At 39.4% G+C, this 26,090-nt stretch overlaps 2 protein-coding genes across 2 annotated transcripts in view; one reads left to right on the forward strand and one right to left on the reverse strand.

Annotated features, from left to right (window-relative positions):
• Positions 1–234: 234 nt before the first annotated feature.
• On the reverse strand, positions 235–5,011 carry FGF20 (fibroblast growth factor 20). The gene is made up of 3 exons (XM_032686182.1): positions 4,696–5,011; positions 2,382–2,485; positions 235–1,292 (listed from the first exon to the last, which is right to left on the reverse strand). Exons 1-3 carry the CDS (start codon positions 4,994–4,996, stop codon positions 1,047–1,049), a joined length of 651 nt encoding a protein of 216 aa, XP_032542073.1. The 5' UTR covers positions 4,997–5,011; the 3' UTR covers positions 235–1,046.
• A 5,710-nt stretch (positions 5,012–10,721) lies between these two features.
• The window catches only part of MICU3 (mitochondrial calcium uptake family member 3), a 52,096-nt gene continuing 36,727 nt past the window's right edge, over positions 10,722–26,090 (forward strand). The window contains exons 1-2 of the mRNA XM_032685157.1: positions 10,722–10,848; positions 22,116–22,269. Coding sequence (XP_032541048.1) covers positions 22,185–22,269 — 85 coding nt within the window. The 5' untranslated portion in view covers positions 10,722–10,848; positions 22,116–22,184. The remainder of the gene's footprint in view (positions 10,849–22,115; positions 22,270–26,090) is intronic.

Genomic DNA, 26,090 nt, shown 5'->3' on the forward strand with positions numbered 1-26,090 from the left:
GTGTTAGTAAAGATAGCAGGAACCCTTTGGCAAAAAACTATCAAGCATGTTGTGATTTGAATCAAGATTTGAAGAGCTAATACTACTTTTTCTTTCAAGGGAACTGCAATACATTCTTCACAATTTTTGCAGGTTTGAAATGTTACACATAGTGTGCTAAGAGACTCTCAATTTAAAAATAACAGTAAACCAAATAAAGTGAAATAATTTTTAATTCCCTTTTTAAATGTGCGTTTGAATTTCATACAGATCTGTAAGGCACTCTTCATTGGTAAAGAAAATTAAACATTCTTTTCCAAATAAAGACAGTTACAAGGCAATGGTACGTGCATAAAATATAAACTTATCTGTAACTGATAAGCAATGAAATATGAACGTTCAGATTTTGAATGCTTTTCTATGAAATGTCACTTCTGTATCATGACTCTATTTAGAGTAAATATTGGCACTGTAAATGATTTCTCGTTGGGGTTAGGGGTTGTATTCTCTTCATATCCCAGTAAAAAATAAACTCTTTAATAAATAAATATATAAAATAAATATATGCTATCTGGAGATGTATAAATAGGTCCATCCTGGAGAAAAGTTCCAGCTCTGACTACGATGTATTGACATCTAACGTCCATCACTAAAGCGGAGCCAGTAAAACTTCATATACAGTTCTCAGGATTTATTATTATTTTACAGTACATTTCTTTCTGTTTCTTCCTGCCGTTGTGTCATTCATAGGATGTAGGCAGTTCTTTGCTAATCTACAGACCACAGATAATCCAGACAAAATTTCCAAGAGTTTGTTATTTTTAAAAGTCACACTTCCCTCTGGTTACTGGCTACCAAACAAATCACAAGTTTCAAGGAGGTTGGTCCACTCTCAGCTTTAAGGTTTTGTCTCCTAAATCCAAAGGTTAGAAAACAGAGGCTTGCCTTCACAAATTAGCTTCTTTGCATCCAAGATTCTAGACCTCTGCAGGTTCCTCATGCTCGCATTGCCAGGAAAGCAGGGGCAACAGCTCCAGTTTGGGTCTTTTCCAAAGCTGCTTCCTTCTTCAGCTGTATCCTAACACATCTTTATACAGTTCTGGAACTCTTTCAGGATCCACAGGCCGGGGCAAGAAATGTGTGAACTTCTGGTGTCTTTTGGACCTTGTCCCATCTCTGGGAGTACCATCTTTGTTAAGTGCTACAAAGTATCGCCGCCCCGAATCTTCATGTTTGTACACATTGGATGAGTAAGTGTTGTACCAGTTTTCCTCAAACTGTTCCCTGAAGATGCATTCAGAAGTTAGTTTCTCCTGCAGAAAGAGCAAAGAAAAATATGTTAAGCTGTCACTAGATATCTGAAGACATGAAATTGTAAGTACACAATTTTGGATTTAAACATGAGTTAGATAACACTCACTTAAGAAAGTATTACTTATTTATTATTTAATTAAAATTCATCAGATTTCCAGGAACTATATTATGTAGAGTTCTGTCTCACTACTGTTCTAGAAATGAGATTTGGTGGAGGGACTCAGGTGCACTATAACATATCAGGAAGGTATTTCCATATGTTCTTTGTGGTGTGCATCACTTCTCACATTTTCAACTGGAATAACCACAACCAAAGTGGAGAAAAAACATCTTTTATCTCAAGATGTTTTAAAACCTGAAAGGAATAGAGTAGGACTGATAGTATGGTAAAAATCTATTTTGTTGAAGTTATTTAACAGATGCAAATCAACTGTCACGAGTACAAGCTTATTTTCATTCTTAAACACAAATATTCCAGCTGGGATCTAAGATACTGCCAGTACTCTTGCACCATTCAGATTTTTCAAATAACAGTGGTACTTATTTGTGACATATGCTATTATGCTCTTTTCCGCAGCATTTGCAGCAATGCTTTCATGTTGTAAACTTGGTACCTGGAAGCACCACCTGCTGATTTTTAAAGGAGCATTAAACTATACATAAAGTAAGCCAGGTATTATATCAATTGTCATTTATTTGTTCAAACTATCCTTCTAACTTTTTTCCAGTTGCATTTTATGTTTTTGATGAGAGAGTATGCACTATGATACATTTACAGAATTCATAAAATAAAATTAGATAGCACATAATGTAAATGCTGTTTAAATAACTGATTTAATTTCTCTATTTTTGTCATTATTTAAGAGGAATCTCTTCAGTTCTCTTCATCTAGGATAGAGAAACTTTTCCCATTGAATCTTTAGTATCCAAAGATACTGTATACTTCAAAAATATACTACACATTTGAACAGGAAAAAATGTTAGTGTTTTGAAAGCTGAGATGCTAGTTTCTTGAGGGGTTTGCATAATGTTAAGAAGTGAATCAAAACACCTCAAGATGTATGAGCTGACACGGATGTGATACTTACAGAGCCATAGAGTTCTCCTTTCTCATTCATTCCAAGGTAAAGGCCACTGTCCACGCCTCTAATACTGACCAGTCCCACTGCCACACTGATGAATTCAAGGATACCTGGAAGAAAAAAAAAAAAGGATCACTTTAATTCATTTCATAAGCACACAATACATAGCATCCAAAACCACAATTGAAAACAAGAAAATGTACATACTATAATAAATGTGGTCTACTTTCTCTGAAATTTCAAATACTATATGGAAATGCACTCAACATTCACAGGAAAGCAGTTTGAGAAGCCTCATCTAGGAACATGAATCCTACATTATTTTAGAAACTTTTTTTAATGTTGAATATGAAAGGATTTTATTCAGCACAAGGCTAAAGCCATCAGTACTCTGCTGTTGGAATCTAGAATGATTGTACACTATTTGCTAAACTGCCTATTCAAACACTGGAAGATAGGATTGAATTACCTGAAATCATATTTTACTTCTATAGAGTTATCTTAAAAACACACATCCATTATTAGATCATTTGAATGGAAATCAAAGTACAGATGGGAATTTCATATCTACCCACAGAAAAAAAAAGTATTTGCCAAACATCTTATCTAGAATATGGGCCCACACCTCTTGACACAACTTGCTGTCTTCAGTACAGGCTTTTTAAGTATATGAAATGTGCTGCTTTTTTTTTGCTACTGTTTGGATTACAACATTATTTATATTACATTTGCCCAAAAATGTAATATATATTAATAAAATAAAGTATTTGAGAGATGAGGTACTATTTGAAGCCTGAATTTGGCAAGGGTAGGTCAACATACTTAACCAATTGATATGCACAGATTACAGTATATACAAAACATGAAAGAAAGGGAACGTGTGAACTGGCTTTTTGGAAGTTGTTAACAATGTAAACAAAGCCTCGAAAAGAAGTTGTGCTAGAATCATCCCTAAGATTTTGCTGTTCAGCAATTAAACCACAAAACATTAAAAAAAGATCTGAATCTAAGGTAAGTAGTTTTAAATAAGGCATTTGATTATGACTTTTTGTCTATTTACTATTTACAATTTCAGGACAATTTTCACTCTCAGACAGATGGACTGTCCAGACTATGCAAAAATTTAAAATGTTTTGAATTTTAATTCAACTTCGGCAGGTTTCTTAGTTATATTAAAAACCACAACAAAATAATAAATCCTTTTTGCTTTAGCAAGTGAAAAGTCTCATAAAGGAGGTGGAGGTATTTTGTCTTTCTGATATCACTTTCAAAGCCACCCTTTTCCAAAACTACGATAGCAGGTGATACAACCCACAAAGAAACCAGATCAGGCAAACTTACTGAGAACAGCAGTAGAATAAAGGTAGTACAATTCTAAAAAGCCCAGTAAATGTTAGATCTGGGGCTAACTTGATTTTCCTTTTAAAGCAAAGATTTACTTCACGTTTACAAGCTGTAGGAAAACTTCCTTCTGAGAAGATCTGTTTGACTACTCTTTTTCTACTTCTTAGAACATCCATGTGTTATAAAAGCAATTAAGAGCCATTTCAGCAGATTGTTTTGACTATGGGGAGGATGATAGGAAACTCTTTAATCACCTTTTTAGGACTGCTAAATCAATACACACCAAAAGTCACGTGTAGTTGACAAAAGGAGGTTTGTTCAGATGTCCAACTTCTACAACTAATATTTAGGTTTTACTCTCATATCTCAGGAAACGTTTACTTTTGGGGGTTGTCTTCACCTCTTTTGGGTTTATTGACAGAGAAACCTGACTGGGAAGCATTTTAAGCATTTGAGCAAAGAGGCATTTTAGGCTCCTCAGCTTCAACGTTCAGTCCTGTGAAGCAGAGCAGTCTAATGCAGCCTAAGTATCAGCAGGCCCAGGTCCGTGACCTATACTATTCTACAAAGACTCAAGAAGCTCGACACCTATAGCGAATAGAAAAAGGATCGGCCTGACTCGCGACTTTTCCCACTCTGCAAGCACACGCATGTGCTTATAGATCCCCAGCATAGGCTGAGCAAAGAACACATGCCCATCTCCTGGCTTTCATGGGATGAGCAACCCTCCCTCGCTACCTTGCCCTTGTGCAGACCCCATGGGCTAATGCCAAAGGGTGAAGCCGGTACTGAGGGCTCATCCACCTGCCTCAGCATCATCAGTATCACACCTTTCTCCCAAGAGCACACTGCTCACGTCCAGGTACACAGAGACTCGTTTACACGCAGACACAAACACACAAACCAGCACCCGCACAGACACGCACCCGCGTGTGGTAGCGCGCACACACGCACACGCCGGGGCCATATCGCCTACCGAAGAGACTGTGGTCCTGGCGGGTGCCGCGCACGCTGCCGTCGGGCAGGATCTGCAGGTGGAAGCCGGTGCGGCAGTACAGCTGCCGCCGCCGCAGGATGCCCTGCAAGTGCGCCAGGTCCGCCGCCGCCGCCGCCGCTGCTGCCGCACCGCCGCGGGCCGCCCGCTCCGCCGGGGCGCGCCGGTCCCCGAGCAGCGCCGGGCGCTCCCCGGCGGGCGGCAGCAAGAAGTGGGCACCCACCGGCTGCCCCAGGCCGTCCAGGCCGCCCAGGAAGCCGCCCACCTCGGCCAGCGGAGCCATGGGGGCGCGGGGCGAGCGGGCTAGGGCGCGGCGGCGGCGGCGGAGAGGGGCTGCCGGCCTCTCCCGGTGGGCATGTGGGGGTGCGCCGCGGAGCCCCAAGCATGGGGAGCCGGCAGGGCCGAGCGGAGCCGAGCCGTGCTGAGCTGAGCCAAGCTAAGCCAAGCCGAGCTGAGCCAAGCCGAGCTGGTGCGAGCCAGGCAGCGGGGTGCTGTTCATACGCCCCGCGCGCGTGTATATATGTACGGCGGTCCCCTGACATATGCTAATGAAGGCGCTGCGGGGAGGCCGCGTTTGAAATTGTAAACCGGCTCCAACTCCGCTCGCACCTTCCTCTGATCTGCGCTGACGGCGGGGAGGGGGCTCCGGGCGCGCCTCCGGCGCGCAGCCGGGCACTGACGGGCGCGCACACGCGCGGCGCGGGCGCGGCCCCGGCGCGGAGCGGGCAGCGGGGGGCGGGCGGGAGCGGGTCCCGGGCGGGAGCTGGCGGAGCATTACGTGGACAGGTGCAAGGAGAGGCAGGAGGGAAGAAGGAGAAAGGGCGTTACCTGAGGGTTAGACCTGCCCAGACACACATGAAAGAAAAAAAACAAAGATCTGACAGTTTTACTCCTTGTTTCTAAAACGCTAATAAAATGTACATGCATTACCCTTCCCTTTTATCACTTCAACTACAAGGACGGGGATTTCTAAAGAAATTGGCATAGTCAAGGAAGGTGTTTTCCCCTCTGCAAATTCTACCTTACATTTAATTTATCATTAATGTGACATGAAACTGATCTATAGCATTTGGGTATTGACAGGAGGTCTTAAAAACATAAATGGGCAACACATTGCTTGCAATACGTACTTTCAAAACTTGCCGAGAAAAAGAAAGAAAGATTGAGAGGTGGCTCATCTAATCCATCTTCTTTGGGGTTTTGCATCGGGCCCATAGCCAAAGTCTGGGAACATCACAAATTAGCAATATCATCTACTGAAAGTTCCCTGCTGTCTTTCCACAGCGTTTTGAAAGAGTTTGGCACTTTGCTGTCCTGTTCAAGATGAGCATATGCTTTTTTTTCATCCCCAAATTAGAACAGTTCATGCATGCAAATGCATTGGTGGAACACATGTTCATTCATTATCAGCAATGGTAAAACAATGTTATATTAAATCTAAGAGCTTAACTTTTGCTATCTTTCCTGTTTTTTCTGTAAGGTCTAATGAATTTTAGGGCTGAAATGACATGACCCATCTTAGCATTTAAGAACGCAATGCAGTTCCTTGCCTATGTTAAAACACAGTATTAGAGTATAAAATGCAAGATCTTTCACAGTTAATTCTTTTAAAAGTTCAAGAGAATCACTTGGCAGTTTAAGGTTTCATTTAAACAAAAAAGTTGCAGAGAATCATGAGAGATTAGTTCTCCCATCTTGCTTCGTGGTCTTTTCAGTCACAGTCTAAATCTGAGAGATCAAATGGATTTGATTGCTTACCTTTATTTGCTACGGAGAGTATAGGGCTAATTAATTGGCAGGTGCTTTAAAGCAGGTAATGCTACACCTTTTCATCACTGCAGTCCTAAGTACTGCCCCTGTGTGCACCTGAATTATAAAAAGGCTGCTTTAAAGCAAGTGATTTACTGTGGAAGGATTTAAAACTGAAAAAATTAATGCTAAATACAATGATCAGATAAATCACCTCAGAAGAGAGCACAGGCAGACCTGCTCTGAAGGCAGTTACAGATAGATGTTATATTATTTTACCTTTTAGATAACAGGAGCCTGTCATGTGGTGGGACCCAAAAATCCACCATAATCGAGATTTCAAAGCACATCTGTGTAAACATTATCACATCAGTGTAAAACATCAACCAATGAGCTTTCTCTTTGAAGCAAATCTACTTAATTGTAGTGCTAAATCAAAGAAATAGATCAAAGCTGAATAATCTATATGGCACCTATTTCTCAAGTAGCCTGTACACTGATTACTCAAATATACCTAAAACGTTTGAAACACACATCAAGTATTTTTATTGACATGACTGGCAGGTCAAGATGAAACTGCTCATCACAGCTGCTGAGTTGCAGTACATGCACTAGGATGGTACAGCTGAATGGAGGAGGTATATTCTTCTCAGCCTAAAGATGCTCCTATACAGGTACTGTTCCTGGGTCCAAGAAGAACCTTCGAGTCCTACAAATAGTATAGGGGTTTTCTGGTCAGATGGCACCACTGTCTCCAGTAGAGAAGGATGGCTTTTTTAAAAAAAAAAAATCTTCAGCCATCACACACTGAAAGACCCTTATGGCTAAATCTTTCCTGTTATATAATGGAAACATTTAAAGTAGAGTGGAATACACAACATCGATCTTTTCCGAGTGGAGTCTTTAATGTCTGGGCACTAAACCGGTTATGCTGTTCTATAAAGTACCAGAAAAGAAACAAAAAGATAAGATTTTTTTTGTGTGTTTGCACTAGTCATGTGACAGGAAAAGATAACACTAAAGATTTTTTTTTGCACCTTCTGAGACTCTACCATGGGAAGTTAAATAATTTGGAAGAGAGTTTTTACAAGAGTACATAATTCAACTTAAAGTATACAGTACAATCTAATCAACTCTACATATACTTCCTAGAGACGGCACTTTCAGTGTCATTGAACAAATACATATGTCGTTGAGTTTTTATTTCCATACCAAATAGTTCTGGCTTCTATAGACAATATAATTACTGTATATTTACCAAGAATAGCATGTTGTCATAAGCAAAATCTGGTGCCTACAAAGGGAGTGGACAAAGCAAGGGACTGCAATCTTTCACAGATAGTCTATATATATAGATAGATAGATAGATAGAAAGAGAGAGATATCTATGTATCTATAAAGATCCTGGTTGTTATAAAACTGTATGTCCTGCAATTTATTGCACCTTTATTAATTTTAAAACTCTCTTACAACACTGCTGTGCCAGCCGTAAATTTTTAATGACATAAAATACTGGGAGGGTTCATGAATACACGAGAAAGAAAACACTTGGCAGAACAAAAACCACGAAGTATAACATAAAAGAGTATGTCCAGCTACAGATACCTGGGTATCATGATCAGTTCAAGACTCTTCCTTGATTTGGACAAGAAAACATGGTTGGCTACTTTCAACAAGGCAAGCAGAACATGCAGAAGCTGCAAGTGCCTTTCTGAGCACTGCAAGTCTGAATGAAACAAGGAGTATTTCTGCGCAGAATTTACTAGAAAGAACAGAACCTTTTCCAAGGCTCCATGTACAAATCAGGTCATAGTCTGATGATCAAAAGCTTTTAAAATGCAATACACGCAGATTTAAAAAACATTCACAACTTTCTCTTCTGAACAGATGCAGTTGCAGGTATGTATGCATACATGTATATATAAATATATCTACCTATTTGCAAAAACTCAAATGAGAGAAAAACTATGCTGAAAAAAATTCTTTTCCTATGGAAAGGAAGCTCTGCATTTCTTACACCTTCATTTCTTGTTTTATTTCTTTAAATTAAGTTAGAAATTCATAGGGCTTTTTAAGATTCTTGATTTTTTTTGTCCATGTTTTTGTGGACACACATGAATAAACTCCTGTATAAGCAGAATGCAACAGAGAAGCTAGGTAGCAAGCACACATTTACATGGTTACATCCAGTGAGAATAGACTGTTTCCATATATCAACATTCAAATGCCTCCTTTGGCAGCTTCTTTATTAGTTCTCTAAGTGAATCATTGGCTTAAAACCACCTTGATTTCTTTAAATTATATGCTTTCTGAATCCGTGTATATAAGATGTGCAGGCAGCTTATGTTTTTTGACTTGCTGCACAAATAAATTTTGCTTTTGTTCCTGAGCAAATAGCTCACCAGGGAGGTTCTGACTAATATATCCAGGTGTAAGTAGCTGCAGATGTGTATTGGATTTTTTGAAGTGAAAAAAATTTAGCCTAAAGGTGTTATTGAAAAGTCATTAAAATGTGTCTTACCAATTTCAGGGAAACAATGTGAACAGGGAGATAAATCATGGTTCATGTCCACAGTGTACATGATTGATGAGCTCCTAACAGCTTTACTTTGGGACACTACATTGACCAAAAGTGGTTTCTTTCTCAGCCAAACAGGAAAAGTAGGCTGTTTGAAAAAGGTAATGGTATTGGTGAATGATGTCTCCTAATGAGGCAGCTAGAACTGAAAAGATTCGAGACACATTCTACAGAATTTTACAGACTAGATGGTTAGTCATGTAACTGCAGGAAAAGTACTCCAGTTTCAGTCATATTAAGCATCTGAAACTATTATTGCCTTGACACCTACATATTGGCTTTTAGTCATTTAGTACACAGATATAACTCAGATTTGGAGACAACTTTTGACTGGGAATTATACATACAACATACTATAAAATAAAGCGTAGGTAAAAAAAAATTAAAAAAAATGGGAATAATGAAGTCAAGAGAATTACTTGAGGGATGAATTTGCTTACAGTATTCTAAAATATTGAAAGAAATGCAATAAACCTATCATTCAGCTCAGATACCTGCCTTTCCAGCTGCAGCTCTGAGGAAATTCAACCATGGCCATGCTTAGAGTTGCATGATCTGACAGACTGTCTGTTGACAAACACGGCCACACTTTTCCCTTGACACGGTATCACTGTGTCACTGAAATGTTTTTTAGAATATGAAAATGCATGAGAGTGTCTTAAAGCTATTGAAATGAGTTATGGTTTGTGTATTTCCCAAAATCTTTTTCATAATAATATACAAAGCCATCAAAGATTTAGGAGGGAAAAAAGAATAATAGGCTGAAACTTGGGAAAAAAGTTATGTACAAAAGACTGAGGCTCTACCTGGCCATTGCAAAAAAATGCCATACAGTGTGCTATGTCTTGAAGTGTGTGTTTGCAGTTTATGAAGTTTCAAGGAAACCTAGGTGGCGATGCAGGTTGTACCATGGAAGAATGGCCTAACATGAAACGCCTGACGAAGTGTATCGCCCATCAGCACCAAGCAGGGACAAAAGACCACGCTCATCTTTCACCACTGGTCTTTAACTACTGCTTGGTTATGCTAAGGAGGCTACCTGCCGCCAAGAGTATTTATCACAGGAGAGGCTGCCGACATGGCAAAGATACATCTGCTGCGTCGTGCGGCACACTCCCTTGGGAGCACGGCCCTGGAATCACGCGGTCAGGCTCTAGAGCACGTTACCGAGGACCCACGGCACACGTGCCAGCTCTGCCCGCAGTCGCGGCAGTTCCCACGCATCCCCTTTCCCAGGCACTTTGGTTTGAACTGGGTGGATCCAGGGTCGTGCTCGTTCTTCGTGTTTGGTCTGACCACCTCCTATCTCCACCAACTTGGCGGCGGCCCGCCAGTGGCACCGCACATCCCGCCGCCGGCTGCTGCCTATCCCTGGAGCCAGCAGCCGGGATCCCGGCGCGGTGCCCGCGGGGCGCCCGGTGGCGCGGGCGGGGCGGGGCCTGCCGGGGCCGCTCGGTTCCCCTCCCCTTCCCCGCTTCTCGCGAGGCTTCTGCCGGCACCGGGGGCTCGGAGAGCCCGGCGCTGGGGCGGAGGGGGCCATGGCCGCCCTGCGCTCCCTCCTGCGGTGGCGCCGCCGCCTGGGGCCCGCGCCCGGCGCTCCGCCGGCGCGGCGGCTGTGGGGCGGCGGCGGGGTCGGGCCGGCGGGGCCGCGGCGGTGGCGGCGAGAGCTGGGCTTGGCGGCAGCGGGGGCGGCTCTCGCCGGGTACGCGGGGTACCAGCTGTACGAGCGCCGGCGGGAGCCTTCCCGGGAGCCGGCAGGGGCCCGGGCGCTGCTCTCTATCCCCGTGGCGGCCGCTGCCAAGGAGACGGTAGGTGTGTGCGCGTCCTTTCGCAGCGGGACCGTCTCTGCCAGGGGCGACCGGTCGGGGGGGCGCTTCCCGGGCTGTGGCGCAGAGGTGACCCTGCGTGGGGCCGGCCCGGGGCCAGGAGGCGAGTCAGGGCCCCGGGAGGAGCTGTGGCCCCTCGGGAGAGACGGGCTGTCACCGGAGCGCGGCGGAGAGCGGGCACTGACGCGCCTTGGCTGCGCCTGGTGCTGTCCGAACCTTTCTTTAATAGAGACTGCCGGTTTGCAAATGGAGCAGCTCAAAACCTGAGTTCAGCTTCTTTATACTTAGGACAGTCATCAATTTAGTATAAAATTTCCTGTAGAGTGAAAGGTTTACGCGGAGCTTCGTGCAAAGTGACAGCATTATGACAAATAACGCTTCAGCTGAACTAGTTCAGAGAAAACACAGGTTGAGTAACCAGGGGTGACAAGAAACAGTTGGAGTTTACCTGGAAAATGAAGTGATAGGGAGAAACTCCACACCGTGACATGGGTAACGTGGTAATGATAGGGGTGGGGTTTTTTTCATTTAAAAATGTCAAGAGTTGTAATTAGGCAGTTTGTCAGTATGGGATCTGCTAAGACTGGAAATCAGTGGTGCAAATGGCCTGCTTTCTGTATACCAAGTTTATTTTAAACTGTCTTTGGGAGCAGGATCTACATTTTTGCAGCAGAGGCCTTGGTCTTAAGAATGAATGTTATCAGCCCTTTTGCCCTGTGTCATTACCTGAAATGCAGATTCTGTTGGCAGCATCCTTTATGAAGGGAAGTTGAGCCAGGTGTTTTTGGTTATTCATGTACTTGTTTCTTAAGTGTGTTACTGTGGTATAGAGGACTGAAGACAAACTCCTCCAGATTTTCATACTGGTTTGATTTGACAGAACTTAACACTGTTTTACTTGGCCAGTCTTAATTCTCAGTCTTTTTTCAGGGGAAATATGGCTCCTGCACCCTAGAATAGTCAATTAATTTAGTCGGATGTATAATTGTGAATTTTCAGATACATCACTGTAAAAGGACTGAGGTTGCAAATTTAGAATTAAGGTTATATTTTAATCCATGTAAAATTAAAAAAATATGTAAAATGTGTTTTCAATGTATACACGGGCTATTTTTTTGAAGACAAACACAGCTTTAAAGACAAACACCATGGTCCTATGTGGAAAACAGCTGTGAAACTTTTGGTCTGAGGTAGTGGGTTCCTGTGCTTTTTTTATTAGTGACTCTCGTGCTGCAAAAGGCTTGTATAGCAGTGGGGAAAGACCATAGTTTGAAAGCAGATCTAGATGGTGAACTACCAAGAGTAGTTTGACCAGGAGCTTTATCTGTGATCCGTTTATAATTGCCTTCTAGACCTATGATGAGCACCAACTCTCTCACTACAGATTTCTGAAACATCTCCAGAGGTGGAAAAAAGGATGTGAATACTGTTCATATTGCATTGAATGGTATTCATGGTAGTGACAATAACTTTTTTAATTCCTAATTTTAAGGGCTGAGCTTGCAACCTTAATAGAGTTTAACAGTTTAAAAAGCATAATAATGTTGGAAGTAGAAAATTCTGTTGTGAAAAATCATAAAAGTGTCAGTGTTATTAGGATCAAGGCTGGAGCTCTTGGATATACTGCAGAGTGTGTTTAGACTAATGGCTGGAGGATGATAACCTGCAGCTTCTGTATAGATGAGTTTGATGGAACTGTGATGCATGTTTTGTTAGGAGATTTTTACAATTCTGTCAAGTACTGACCAACAACAAATGATGAGGGTCAAGTATCTTGGGATTCTTTCTAGCTGCTTTTGGGTGTTTCTTCTTTATTCTTGATGCATAAAGTCTGACACTGTTTTCTGGGGCTTTCGAGGGTTGTCCTTCCCCCACTTTCCCATTTCCCTAGTTCCCCCATCTCATTTCCCATCTCAGTCTGCGTTTCATTACACCGAAGCAAATAATGCAACAGCTTTTTTTTTCTCCTCTATCCAAGCCACACTTTTCTGTTTCATCCTAATATTTCCACTTGTGTGTTTCTTCCTTAATCTTCCCTCTAGCAGCATGCTTTTCCCAAATGCATTTGCTTAGACCACTGGAAGCAAGAAGCAGCTGGTATCTCTGCTGTCAGTGTCTTGGTAGAGAGATCTAGAGCAGCTAGCTGGTGAAAGCAGTTACACTGTTGGTTTCTTGCATCACCCCTGGGGGACAGAATAACCTCTAAAAAAACCCCTCAGTCCTGACACTAAAGTGATCAGCCCTTGCAAGACCTGAAATCCTTTAAATTTTTAAAACATAGACAGCCATAATGTATAGACTTGTATAAACATAGACTTGTCAGAGAGTCTTAAAAATTTTTTAGTGTTCTAATGTGGGAAAAAGAAATCTATCTCCTCCCACAGTTTTTTGTGTTCATTCAAAAAAAAATTGTTCTGAAACAGCAACTGAGAATGGATAATTTCATTTTTAATGGTTAACACATAGTAAGTTTATAACTGAAAACAGTATCACAAAAAGTGATATTCAGTAAAAAAGTAAAATATTTAGATACTCAGAGCATTCGCAAGGATTCAAGATAGCTGCAGCTGTCTCATCTATAACGTTGGGGTTTAACCTTGGCTAGCAGGCACCACACAGCCACTTGCTCACCCTCCCACAGTGGGATGGCAGAGAGAGCTGGTAGTGTAAAAGTGAGAAAACTAATGCGTTCAGATAAAGACGTTTAACAGGCAGAGCAAAAGCCACACGAGCAAACCAAAATAAGGAATTCATTCACTGCTTCCCATGGGCAGGGAGGTGTTCAGCCATCCCCAGGAAAACAGGGCTCCATTACACATAATGGTGACTTGAGAAGACAATGCCATCACTCCGAATGTGTGTGCATCCATTTCCTCTTTCTTCCCCAAAACTTTTATTACTGAGCACAGTTATATTGTATGGAAGCTTTCTTTGGTGAGTTGGGGTCAGCTGTCCCAGCTGTGTCCCCTCCCAGCTTCTTGTGCCTCCCCAGTTATCTTGCTGGTGGGACAGTGTGAGAAGCAGAATAAGCCTCGAATGAGCCAATGCTGCTCAGCAATAGCTGAGATATCTCTATGTTATCTGCACTGTTTTGGTCACAAATCCAAAACATAACACCATACCAACTACTGTAAAGAAAGCCAAACTAAGTACAATATCTAGTCTTGAATTTCCATGTGTCTCTCTTGTTTCTTCAGAAGAATTTCTGTAAAAGTTTAATAAGTGAAATGGCCTTCTTGTTTCATCTAGGAAGCTCCAGCAGACAGCAGGACAGTTTTCTGATACCACCAAATACTAAAAAATGACAGTTAACCTAGTTTACATCTTGACTGTCAAAGAACAACTTTCTTTTCTGGCAGGTCACCTGCTTCCAGGTAATTTTCATATGGCTTGTGAAAGTATTTTGAGAGTTTGCTGATCCCAGTTAGTATCACTACGGTTGATTTTTCATGAGATTCTGTTACTGAGTCGAAATAATGCTTGGCAGTAGTGATGGCATATGTAAGAATATAAGATTATCATATATATCTTGCTAGTTAGTTGCTTTGTCCTACTGCTGTCATCTAGGATTTATGGAACAAGTAAATTTTAAAGGGGCTTTTAGATTCCAAGAGTAATAGCGATGATTACACAGATGTTGATGGGACACTTTCTTGGCCAGTTCAGAAATGAGGCACACCATTTGAGAGTAACTGGGAAAAAAAATGTGTTTCAGACTCGTAGAGAAACAATGTGTCAAAATGGTCTGCACATCTGTCCCCATGTTCAATGAGGCTTTTACAGTATGAAACCTGATGAGCAATAGATTTGTGAATTTATGTACAGATGAGTGAGAAGATGCTCTTTGTTAGAAGTCAAGTAAGCTATGATATGCATCACCAATATGGGATCAGTGGTGTGGCAGGCATTTTGATCAGACAAAGATCATGTGATCAGTGCAAAAGTATACTTGCTTGATTGAGCATATCATTGGAGGTGTTCTGGTGGAGAGTAAAATTTGTTACAGAAGCAGCATGAAGCTAAGCTCCCTACAGGATTACCTTTTCCCAGATGCTTTCTGAGAATAATTCCAGTCATGACAGCTTTATATGTGATTACCTTGAGTGAAATCTTGTACGCTATAACAAAGCAGCAGCTTTAATTCCAAGACTGCTGCCTCAGAATCAAAGTAAAATTTTGCACTGGGAGGTGCTAGTTTTGTGTCTGAAGGTTTTGGTGAAGACTGGAAGAGCTCTGCTGGCTGACAGCTCCTTTAAAGTCTAGGAGATGCTTATGCAGAGCAGGAATCTCTTTGAATGAGCTGTTATTTTGATACAGGTTCTCCGTACTGGTAACTGAGAATGATATTGACCCAAGAAGAGCCCTGCTCTAACATATTGCTTATGAAGTATTTACCTTGTTGGAACAGCTGTGTATCATGTTTCTTTCAAAGAAATATAACAATTTTCTAAAAACATAATCCAGTGCCAGATTTCCTCAGAGAAATTAATACTGTCGTCCAGTTTCTTACCTCCAGAAGTCCAGCATTATTAGTAAAAGTTATTAAAATGGTCTTGGCAATACACATGATGCCTCTTGCACTCCTAAGAGATCTTTTTTGTAGTCATGTTGTCATTGTGTAAAGGTAGTGAACTCCAGGCCTCTATTTATTTTTAGGAGTTGGTCTCTAAGAGTCATTTCCTTTAGAGGTGATTTAGGTATTAAGAGGGAGGCAGGGAGAGACAGACATGGAATGTGTACTTTATCACATTTCTTGAAGGCACATTGATTTCCAGGAGAAGGAAGCTGCATACTTCGGAGGTTTCCAGAGGGTTTTTCCTCGTACCTCAGCAGTACTGTCAAATTCCCTTTTTGTGAAAATACTCAAAAGGTCAAGTTTATTTGTAGCAGCACATTTCTAAGTGCATTATGTCATGTATTTCCATCTCCATGAAATGAAGAACAAAACTTTTAACTCCAAAAAGCAAGGCAAACTTCCCTAGGAAAGAGACTCTTCTGCCTGCTCGAAGAGGATGCTGTTCCAAAAGATGCATGAGCATCATTTTTGCAGAAGCCACTTGTAGCAAATGGTTTTTCATGTCATAGGTCAATTGCCAAATGTAGGAAGATGGTTTGCTCTTCGGCTGATCACAGATGAAGCTCCTTACTGGCATCATCCCGAGAAGAATACTGCTTGCCAGGCAGCTGTAGTGAGAGCCATGCTGAAGAAAAAGGAAGGTTTACCTTTCATCATTAATTCTGTGTTCCTCCTAATGTTAAAAAAGGATAATGCATGTTTGGGACAGATGGATGCAGCTACTTGTATGTTTTAGTGCTGCATGCGGTGAAGCACGTGCAGGATATACACACTGACTAAAGCTTCTTGAGCTGCTAGAGGTTAAGTAACTTCCATGTGAAACTAATCTAAGAAGGACTGTTGGAGAATATTTTAGCATAATACTTACTTCAAAGGATTTCTGGAATAGCTGTGCTTACAGTTAAACACTGTTACCCAAGGATTTCCTGTAACACAATTGTACTTGAACATGGCCCTTTTTACAGTATTTTAGATACACTCTAGCTTCCTGTGCTTGTAAATACTTTAATATAATAATGTCCGTATCTCAGTGAAGCGGGATCAACTAACAGAATTGTTGGCTGTACTACATCTAAGTTGTCTGCTAGAAAGACAACTTCAGTAAGCATCAAAACAGTTTTGTCTACTTTGGGATTTTCCCACACTGGGAACTTGACGTTTAACCTTTTGGCCACCCAGCATGAAAACAGAATTGTGCTACTTTTATCTACATGGGAGCATATTAAATAAGCCTGAAGTCAAATATAAACGAAGGAAGTTGGGAACAGCATTGCTTTGAAAACCTTTTTATTTTAATGATTTGCACAGATTCTCATTGATGGAAGACAGATTACTTTGCAAGCAAAAATTCAAAGAAAGTTACTCACTTGAAATAAATTAAAGATTAAACTACTACAACAAACATAATTTTGACTGCAAGCAAAATGTACTTTTAGTAGTAAATGTTGGCTTCTTTAGCTAAAATAGTCTCACCTTTATCTCAGTTGGAAAAAGCAAGAGAATACTGAATTGACGTGGAACACAGCAAAGTTGTGATTTTTTTTTTTTTTAATGTGATACTGCTGGAGCGTTTTGCCTCATGTGCAAACAGCATGTATATTTTTACCTGTTTGTTCTGTAAAATATTTTGCATTATTTGTAGGTATTCTCAGAATCTGGGAGTTGGACTAGTATTCTGGGTTTTGATAAAGGATTCTTGCAGATTACTTCTGTTGAGCTTTATGAGCTGATAGGCATCAGTTTTTAAATTTCCAAGAGAGGATTTCTGTATCTGGATTTAAGCTTGTTTCTGTGGGAAAATTATATTTTTTGTCACAGAATAAAGACTTCCGAATTACTGACCTAATGTAGTACAAGACTCACACTTGACAAAGAACATCTGTGGTTTTTAATAGAAGGAGTAATTATGTAGCATTTTGTCTTCTGCACTTTACTCACAGTGAATCTGAGCCACATCATTAATACTTATTGATATTGGGGTCATAACTACTGTAAAATTTTAGCTATTTTAATGCCCCTGTGGGCTCATGCCATGTGTTAGGCCGTCAATGCAAAGTTATTGGATGGATTCACTGGAAGGCCATACAGGTTAATTCGTGTTATACCAAATTCTGACTGAGCATGTCTCTGAGATAAGAAAGCTAGTGAGATAAGCATGGGACCAGAAATGGAGATTAGGCCATGGTTCAAGTAATACATGGACACCATTGGTGACAGCACCAGACTTTCAGGGCATTTTGACTTGTCTCTGTTGGTAGACACAGTACATGAAAGGTGAACTCATAATGGGAAAGGATTTTGAACACTGAATTTGCTTGATAGAAAGCCTAGATTTTCTTCACTCAGATTTTTTTCTATGAAGGGGGAGGAAATATGGAGGGGTGTCACTCTGAAGAGGTTCTGCAAGGAATGATTTCAAAGTTGATTGACTTAAAAATGTCAAGTGTCTGTAAAAAAGATCTGCCTCTAAAGGACTACTGCTTTGTGACACATATAGTGGTACTATTAGAAGAAGCAGGGCTTTAGGTGGCCCTCTCTAAATACAGGACTTACAGAAAAGAGTTTTTAGTAACTATATTAAGTCATTGAAACATGTTAGAGAGCATTGTCATATTTTCATTTCTGTAAAAAATTTGAAACTTTTGAAGCCTTTTCCAGGTACTTTAGGCTGTTTGTGATATGTCTGTAGCAGAGATAGAAAACGGAAGTGCTCATAATTGAAGAATGATACTCTCTGCTCAGAGAAGTACCCTGCCAAATTACTATTTGGTCTTCAATTTAATTTTTATTTACCTTGTTTCAATACCCTGATGTTAAAATGGACTTTCTTATGGAAAATGTTTCCTTCTGTTTTCTTTGTCTGATTGTGGTTTGCAGATAAGTGCTGAATCCATTTTAGAAAGTGCTTTGAAATGTCTTCTCCATGGGTGAGTTAGGTATATGTATGCACGATTCTGTGTTAGGGAACAGCAGGAAAGTAGGCCAAGATAATTTTTTCTCTTCAGCTGATTTAAACACCCCAAAAAAGGTGCTGTGTTCCATCCTCAGTCATTCTGCAAGGGTATGGCACAGGAGGACAGGGAGTGGGTGGTGAAATATGGAGCAGCAAGGTACCAGAGTTTGAGGGAGGAAGGGTGGGAGGATGATAACCATGATTTGATTACAACTATTAACACTCAGAATTTTTTGAGAATAGGGAAAAGATAATATATTGTTTGTGAGCGCACATAAGCTTCAGTCTTGCCTCTTTTTATTTACTTCTTGAGTTGTGAAGTTGGAAGGATGGAAATTTTGTCTACCAGCTAGATTCTTGGTTTCAGTTGTGGTCTTCCCCCCCCCCCCAAATTTCTAATTACAAAGCAGTTCTGCATCTAAAATTGTGATGATGCTGCTGTTGGGAGATTTGTGATGTTCTGCTTGAAGGAAATGGCTGTGTCCATTTTTAAAAGGCAGAGAACCATAACATTACAGAAGATCACAGTCATTAGTAGGCAGGATTGCCAAGAGGTTAGTAAACGAAGCATTAAAAATCTCCCCTCATTTGTTTGTCAAAGAGATTTACTTTCATGAAAGTGTTTGAAGATTGTTGATAATTACAGAGAGATTTAGTGTGGATAAGCTCTTGAAACTTCGAATACAAATTGCAATCTTAGTGAATGCTGTTCACTCCTTCACCAACAGTACCTTCCCAGAGGTATCCAACATCTACTTTCTGTGTCTTGTTCATAGAATCATAGAGTGCTTTGTTTTGGAAGGGACCTTAAAAATCATATAGTTCCTAATCTATTAAACAGTAATAGAAGCAGAAAAGCTCTGAACAAGACATTTGGACAAAAAGTAATATTATTCCAAAGATGGTTTTATTTGTCAGTTTACTAAGGTGTGTGTCTGGAGTCTTCTGCAGCCAAACCTTGCTTTTATTTGGCCATTTAGTATATGGACCAGTCATCCAATACATGTTAGGCCCTGAGTACATTTATTTAAATTCATGTTGGATCAATAGCAGAAATAACTAAAACAAGTTCTTTCAGATAAAACCACAAAGTTTAAAATAAAGTGGTGTTTTTATTCCTTGGAATAAATTAAGCTTGCAGTTTTCCCTTCACTTTAATTAGAAGTAGGTGGAGCTTGCTGCTGGAATGGGTGGTATTTTCTTTTCCATAATCTGTAAGTTCCTGTGGCCTAGGTTTTGAAACAAATAACTGTTCTTGTGGAGTAGATCCAGGCATTTATCTGGCTAAAAAAATAACACCACCAAAAGAAAAGTTCTCAGTCAGACCAGCTCCATTATCTAATTTGACACTTGGAAAAATGAACATAAAGTGGCAGAGCAATGGCATGTGGGTATTGGGCCTTTAGGGAGGTGCTACTCTTTTTGGTGGCAGGCTGTATTCATATCAAGTGACAATGACTTTGAGCCAGAGCATGAAATATTGGCATTGCTATATAGTCAGAGGGAAACTAGACTGAAAAATGAGGCAGAAGTTAAGATTTTGCAGACCTGAGTACTGACATGTATTAAGTTTAAGCATGTCTTGAAAATTCCATGTTTGCAGCATGTTATTTTATACTTGTAGTAGCATAGAGTCCTTAAGATAATATTGAAATATGTGTCTGAGAATTTAGCAAATGCTTTTCTCAGCCTCTCAAACAAAATACTAAGCAGTGGTACCTGAGACAGAGTTTCTTGAGAGAGCAAAGAATCTGAACATGTTCTCAAAATGGTAACAGTGATCAAAACTAAGATGATATTTGAGAGAGACATTATCTACAGATTCCCTTGATTGTGTATGATTGATTAGGACTGATTGCAATCAATTATACATACTGCATGTGTAATATGGCCTTGAAGCAGTTTCTTTTCTGAAAATTGACTTTGCAGAAATATTGCTTTATTACTCATGCTTACAACCTGAATGTATTCAAAAAGCATGTTTGTAATAGTGATAAAATAACACAGGTATCAAAAATAAGATAGATTATTAAACTTCAAATACAGGGATAATCAGTTGTGTCACTACAAGCTCTATCAAAACAATTGAGTTGTGTAAATCCCACATGAAGACATAGCTTGAATGCCACTGGACTGCTGAAGGATCAGTAAGACCAAAATATTCAGACAGTGAGATAGGACAGAAATATTTTGGCTTGCATGTGAGTATGTCAGAAAGGAATTTAGCTTCTTTTTATCATTCAAAGATGACTTTGTAGTCATCTAACTGGCTGTTAGATTTTTTTTTTTCTACCCATATTTAATTTGGTAATCATTTGAAAATTATAAAAAACACAAAGCCCAGGTTTAAAGCTGCTTCTCAGGCAGAAGTGCAGAATATTTGTCTGTAGAGCAGTCTCGTGAAAATTATCGTATAAGTGTTTATCTCACTTTCTGTGACAGGTTTTTCTATTGAAACAAAACATTTTCACACATACAGACACAAAGCAATGATTTTAAAAATACTAGAGACAGTCCAGAAAGAGGAATAGCCAGTCAATAGTCTTTCTTCCTTCTACAAGGCTGGTGAAAGTGTCCTAGAAAAAATATTCAAGTAGTAAGACTCTCCTATATAAAATCAATTTTTTTCCAAATAGAAAGTGTTTGACCTCTTCTAGACACATTCATTTTTGATGTGTCTATTTTACAATCTGATTTAAACCTAGTTATAACTGGAGGCCATAAAATTCTGTTTCACTGCAGTAGTCTTACTAATGCTTTATTTTTTAAGGACTTTGTTTGGAAAGCTGAAGAAAAGTGAGCCCCGATCTTTGACTGTCCGGTATAAATGTGCCTTTGCTTCTAATTGCTGAAATCTGAAGTCTATTCTTAGACGGGTTTTGGAAAACCAATTTCTGTTTGTATTTGAGGTCAGTTATCTCTTAGTGGACAGCGACTGCAGACATCTTCCAACTTCTGTTTGGGTTTAGATGCCTCTCTGAAAAACAAGGTTTATTTGTCTGTTGCTTAGTTGTTAAAAGAAAGCATAATATTAGTTCAATCATGTGCTACTTGTTGCATTTCCTTAGTTTGACAGCTGAAGAATTTTAGGGATACTGCATGAAATGACAAGAATAACAAGCAACTTGGGATATTTCAGTGATAAGATGCTGCATTACTGTTTTAGCATTCTGGGAGAAGTTAGCTATATCGTTGCTCTTCCTTTGGGTTTGGTGTTTTCATCTCTGAAAAAACATTGGATACTTACATTTTCTTCAAGACACTGATTCCACAGAGCAGCTTGCCTCATTGTGGGCTAAAAAAACTTTTCAGATAGCAGTAGTATATTTTCTGTTCAAAGTTTGGCAGTGTTACACAAAGATATAACAATTCAGAACATTTTGTACTACCAAGTTTACATGTGAATCAGCTGGCTGGTAAATATACCATAAAATCCTGACATATGTAAACTCTTGTGATGTGTGGACATAATGTCATATTATACTTTTGTAACTCTGAAGGTATAATTGTGCTTTTCTCTTCTTCTGTTCCCCCAAGTACAGTAGCTTTAATTGCATTGGATACTCGAAATAGCAGTATTCATAGAAGAATTTACAGTGGAATACCAACAACTGCACTCTATGCACCTTTATGTTTACAGTTCCTTTATGATGAATGGCAATGCCATTGTAAACCAAAACTTTTTTTGTACATTAAAATTGTTTCCTTCTGTCTTTGAAGGTTACAGAAAGCAGATCAGACCTTGAAGATTTGCACCTTTACGCAACTCCTCGCGAGCAACGGTTTCGTATGTTTGCCAGTTTAGAATTTGAAGGACAGCTATATATGACTCCACGTGACTTCATTCAGGCTGTTACAAGTGATGAACCCAAATGTAAGCAGGAGTTTTATAATGATAAAATTGCTAGGGAAAATGTCAGCAGTGTATGTTATTTTTCCAGTTGCTTTTGATTCCTACTTCTATTTCTGACTGTAGTAAAAAGGTACTGCACCTTTCACATTTTTATTTTTAATGGTATCCAAGTGCATACAATCAGTATGCTTGATTGCTACTAGATTGCAAACATCTGCTATTAGTTTAACTTTCTTCTCTTAAAGGTCACAAACAGCTCAATAGTCACGAAAGACAGCAAGTTAATTTGTGTCATTTCCATGGACACAGTTCCTTTCAGAGCAGGCCAGTATTGCTGTAAACTCTTGCTTCCTTCTCTTTATAGTTATTCTATAAACAGGCAACATATGAGTTCTCTAAATAAGCTAGGATAACATTTTTTTGCGAATGTTGCCATCTTAAATTGTCATCTGCTGTCCTGTTGGAGTGTTTTGCCCCACAAAGGTTCTCTGTCTGTATCACAGCGTTCTAAATAACATGCTTTGACTGAGAGATTCAGTCCCCTGGGAGATCCACTTTCTACACTTTAACATTGCCAGAGTTAGTATTATGTGTTAGTTAAATTAATGAAAAATCAGCTATCAACTTTAGTTCATTTATTGTAAAATCTCTGCTTTAAGTATCAGAGTGACTGATTAGTAAGGTGATCCCTTTCGGTTCTAGTTTGATTTCCTGCCCCTCAGGTTTGTAGTGCATTGGTAGCAGCACACAACTTCTGGGGAATGTGAATATCTTTGCTCAGGTGTGACATGTGTGATCACTCACCTTGGGTCTTTCTTCATGAAGTCTACACCACAGAGCTAGTATAGAGAACAGTCAAAAGCAGCACTAAAACAGTCAGAGGAGAGCTTAAAGCTCTGTGCAGCTGTTGAATTTGTTCCCTTTGTTCTCCTAACAGTAATGAAACAGGGAAAGAATTTAGCCATGGCACATCAAAACTTCTGTAACTTTTGAATAAAGATATAATCTCGTTATAACAGTGAAGACAGAGGATAGAGCTTAGATGGGGAAAACTTGCAAAACTTTGAAACTCTTACCAGAAAGCAAAAATTTTTTTTTTTTGCTTTGCAGTTAAAAGAGAGGAAGCAGATTGCTTATCACACGAGTTAATACAAATACACATCGATGATTTATATCTACTTCCTCTGCCCAGACCTTCAAGTCTTCCTTTTTCTGTTACTGTGGAGTTGGGTTTCACTGTGTATGGTCATGAAGCACTTGTGCTACATGTACTGGACATCAGTTAAACATTTGGTTTAACTCCATTTTATGACAGTTTGACTGGCTTGACCACACTATATGTATGGTTTGCTGTTAAAATTTTGCTAACAAAATTTGTGCTTCCTCCTCTATCAAAGCAAGTATTCAGATTTTAAAAACAAAACCAAACCAAAAAGCATTTAACTCACAAGGACATTCTGTTTATCTCATTGCAAAGGAGAAGAGATCTGAGATCTGAACAGTCAGGCACCCTTCTGTGTTCAGTGTAGCAAACCTTGTTTGTATCAAAATCCTTCCTGTGCATCCAGTTCACCTCTGAGACCAAAAGCAAAACTAACCTGGATGTTCTTTAGATTTTTAGACTAATATCAGAGACTACATGGCTGACAATTATTTTAAGGGATTGCAACTAAGCAGAAGTGGATGACTTCATTATAGTGGAAGTCATATTGTCTGGGACATTTGGACAGAAGGCTGATAAATAGAAATAGGTGAAATAGATGACCCACAGATTACCACTTCCAGCTTCTCATATCTGACTGGGATAATTTTAACCCTTGTTAAAATTATCAAAGTACTGTCAAAGCATTGTCAAAGTACTGCTTTGTCTGCTTGAGCAAGTCTTAATTTTCTGTCTTGCTCTATTGAAGGCAGTGCATTTAAGGAAGGTGTTTTTCAGAATAAAGTAATACATTCTAAACATCTTATTTTGTATTTTTGGGGTCATTGTATAAATATGTTGCAGGCTGTAAATAATTGAGTCCATTCAGGCTGACATACTAGAGCATCTATATTTTGCATAAGAAAAAAAGAACATAGACATGGGAGGTTTTATGGATGAAGACTAGGAAGGTCTTGGCATTTTTTCTTTTTTGACAAAACTCCTTTGAAGCATAATAATAGTAGCTCTTTATGTCTGCTTTATAGAAAAGCTAATAATACTAGACCTGAATGAGATTTGTGATGGAGTGAATGCATCTATTGTGATTGATTTACTTTGGAAATCATGTAAACCCTACAGAAGTCAAGAGGGTGTTCACTTCCTTTTTTGATTAAACACTAACTAATATTATAAGAGTATATTTTCTCTTATAAAGTGGAGCTTTTTACTCCAGGCAGTTATTATAGAAAATAGAAAATAAATGCTATAATTAACTTGCTGCTGTCTTTATGGTGCAGGCTTTCATTTGGGAAAATATAATATTTTTAAAAGTCAAGCTTGATACATTTGTATCAGCCAGTTATGAGAAAAGGAAATATATTTTGTTTCCTGTAGTGCTAACTATAGTAATTTTAGCCTTAGCTGTAAGAAGTATGAATGTACACTTAGATCTTCACTGACTTGTGTAGAAAGAAAATACGTATATAATGTATGAGACTGGAAAATTATCTGATTGGAAAATTAGATATATCTATTCTCCAAGTTTTTTATGGTAGGCATAAACATATATGGATTTGTATGGTAAATGAGGTCGTTTTGGGGGAGTTTATTTAGTTTTCTGAGACGAGACTTTAATTGAATTTTAAAAAATAAGGTGAAAAGTATATGAAAATCTGTTAGCTTGTGTTATGATGTTGTTTGATATAACTCCCCCATTGTTAGAGTGGGATTTGTGGACTGCCTTGGTGCAAACCTTTACCAAGATGTAAAATTAATTTCAGTCAGTTTTTAACTGTGAACTAATAACAGACTATAGTAAGTAGCTTCTGTATTGTGTTAATTATTTAATGGAGCATGGGAAAGGGATTTCTAATACCACAGTGTGTTTTGCTCTATAAAAAGGAGCCTTTACCCACCAAAACTTTATGGATTTGATCACATGCAATGCTACTTTTTGTACCCTTGTGAATTCTGATATTCACAGAGCTGTGTCTTAATATTTATTGCATCTGTGCAAATATTTGTCTTAAGAGGGTGGGGATAGACCTCAAGTTTTGAATTCTTGAATGGTTATGGACAACTCTTGTTGAATATGAGTATTGTCCTCTGTGCCTGGAGTTAAGATGTTAGGAAGAAAGGATCTGGTCAGTCATAGCCAGTTTTCAGTGGTAATGAGCAGTTCTGAATTGGAGGCCCTCTTCAGCTCTTCTGTTATAACTTACAGCCTCTGTCAGGCTCAATTCTTTGTAAAAGGAAGCATGAATCTGAGTTACTAGGAAGGGCTGAAGAGGGTCTTAGCGCCTGGTGTAGTTTTAAGGACTTTTTTTTTCTGTGTTTACTTTAAAATGTATCAGTGGTCCCTGAAGCAAGGGCCAGAATTTAGATCTCCCTACAATCTGCCTTGTAATACTACTGCTACTACATAATCATTTCAGACTATTGAAAGCTGAAAACGGGAAACCATTTCCTGTTAAATGTTTTAAGGATGTATTTTGGAGGTTGAAAGTCTTTTCTCTCACTGAAGCAGAGTTGGATTAAAAACTATACATTTGAATTGTTTCTTTAAAGTTAGGACTTCAGGTATATATTAAGCTAATTTTTTTTAAATAACGTAAAGAGAATTTTTTTGGAAGCGGGTTAAAGGTTATACTCATGGAGTAAGGAAAATACTATTTCTTTGTCTTGAAAACACAGTGTAATG

The sequence above is a fragment of the Chiroxiphia lanceolata genome, chromosome 4 (genome assembly GCF_009829145.1).
Source record: "Chiroxiphia lanceolata isolate bChiLan1 chromosome 4, bChiLan1.pri, whole genome shotgun sequence".
NCBI lineage: Eukaryota > Metazoa > Chordata > Aves > Passeriformes > Pipridae > Chiroxiphia > Chiroxiphia lanceolata.

Excerpts from the sequence above, each read along its gene's own strand:
- FGF20 (XM_032686182.1), bottom strand. The coding sequence starts at position 4,996 with ATGGCTCCGCTGGCCGAGGTGGGCGGCTTCCTGGGCGGCCTGGACGGC. Across the intron at positions 2,486-4,695 it reads CCAGGACCACAGTCTCTTCG|GTATCCTTGAATTCATCAGT; the intron begins GTAGGCGATATG and ends TTTTTCTTCCAG. Across the intron at positions 1,293-2,381 it reads AAGGAGAACTCTATGGCTCT|GAGAAACTAACTTCTGAATG; the intron begins GTAAGTATCACA and ends CTCTTTCTGCAG.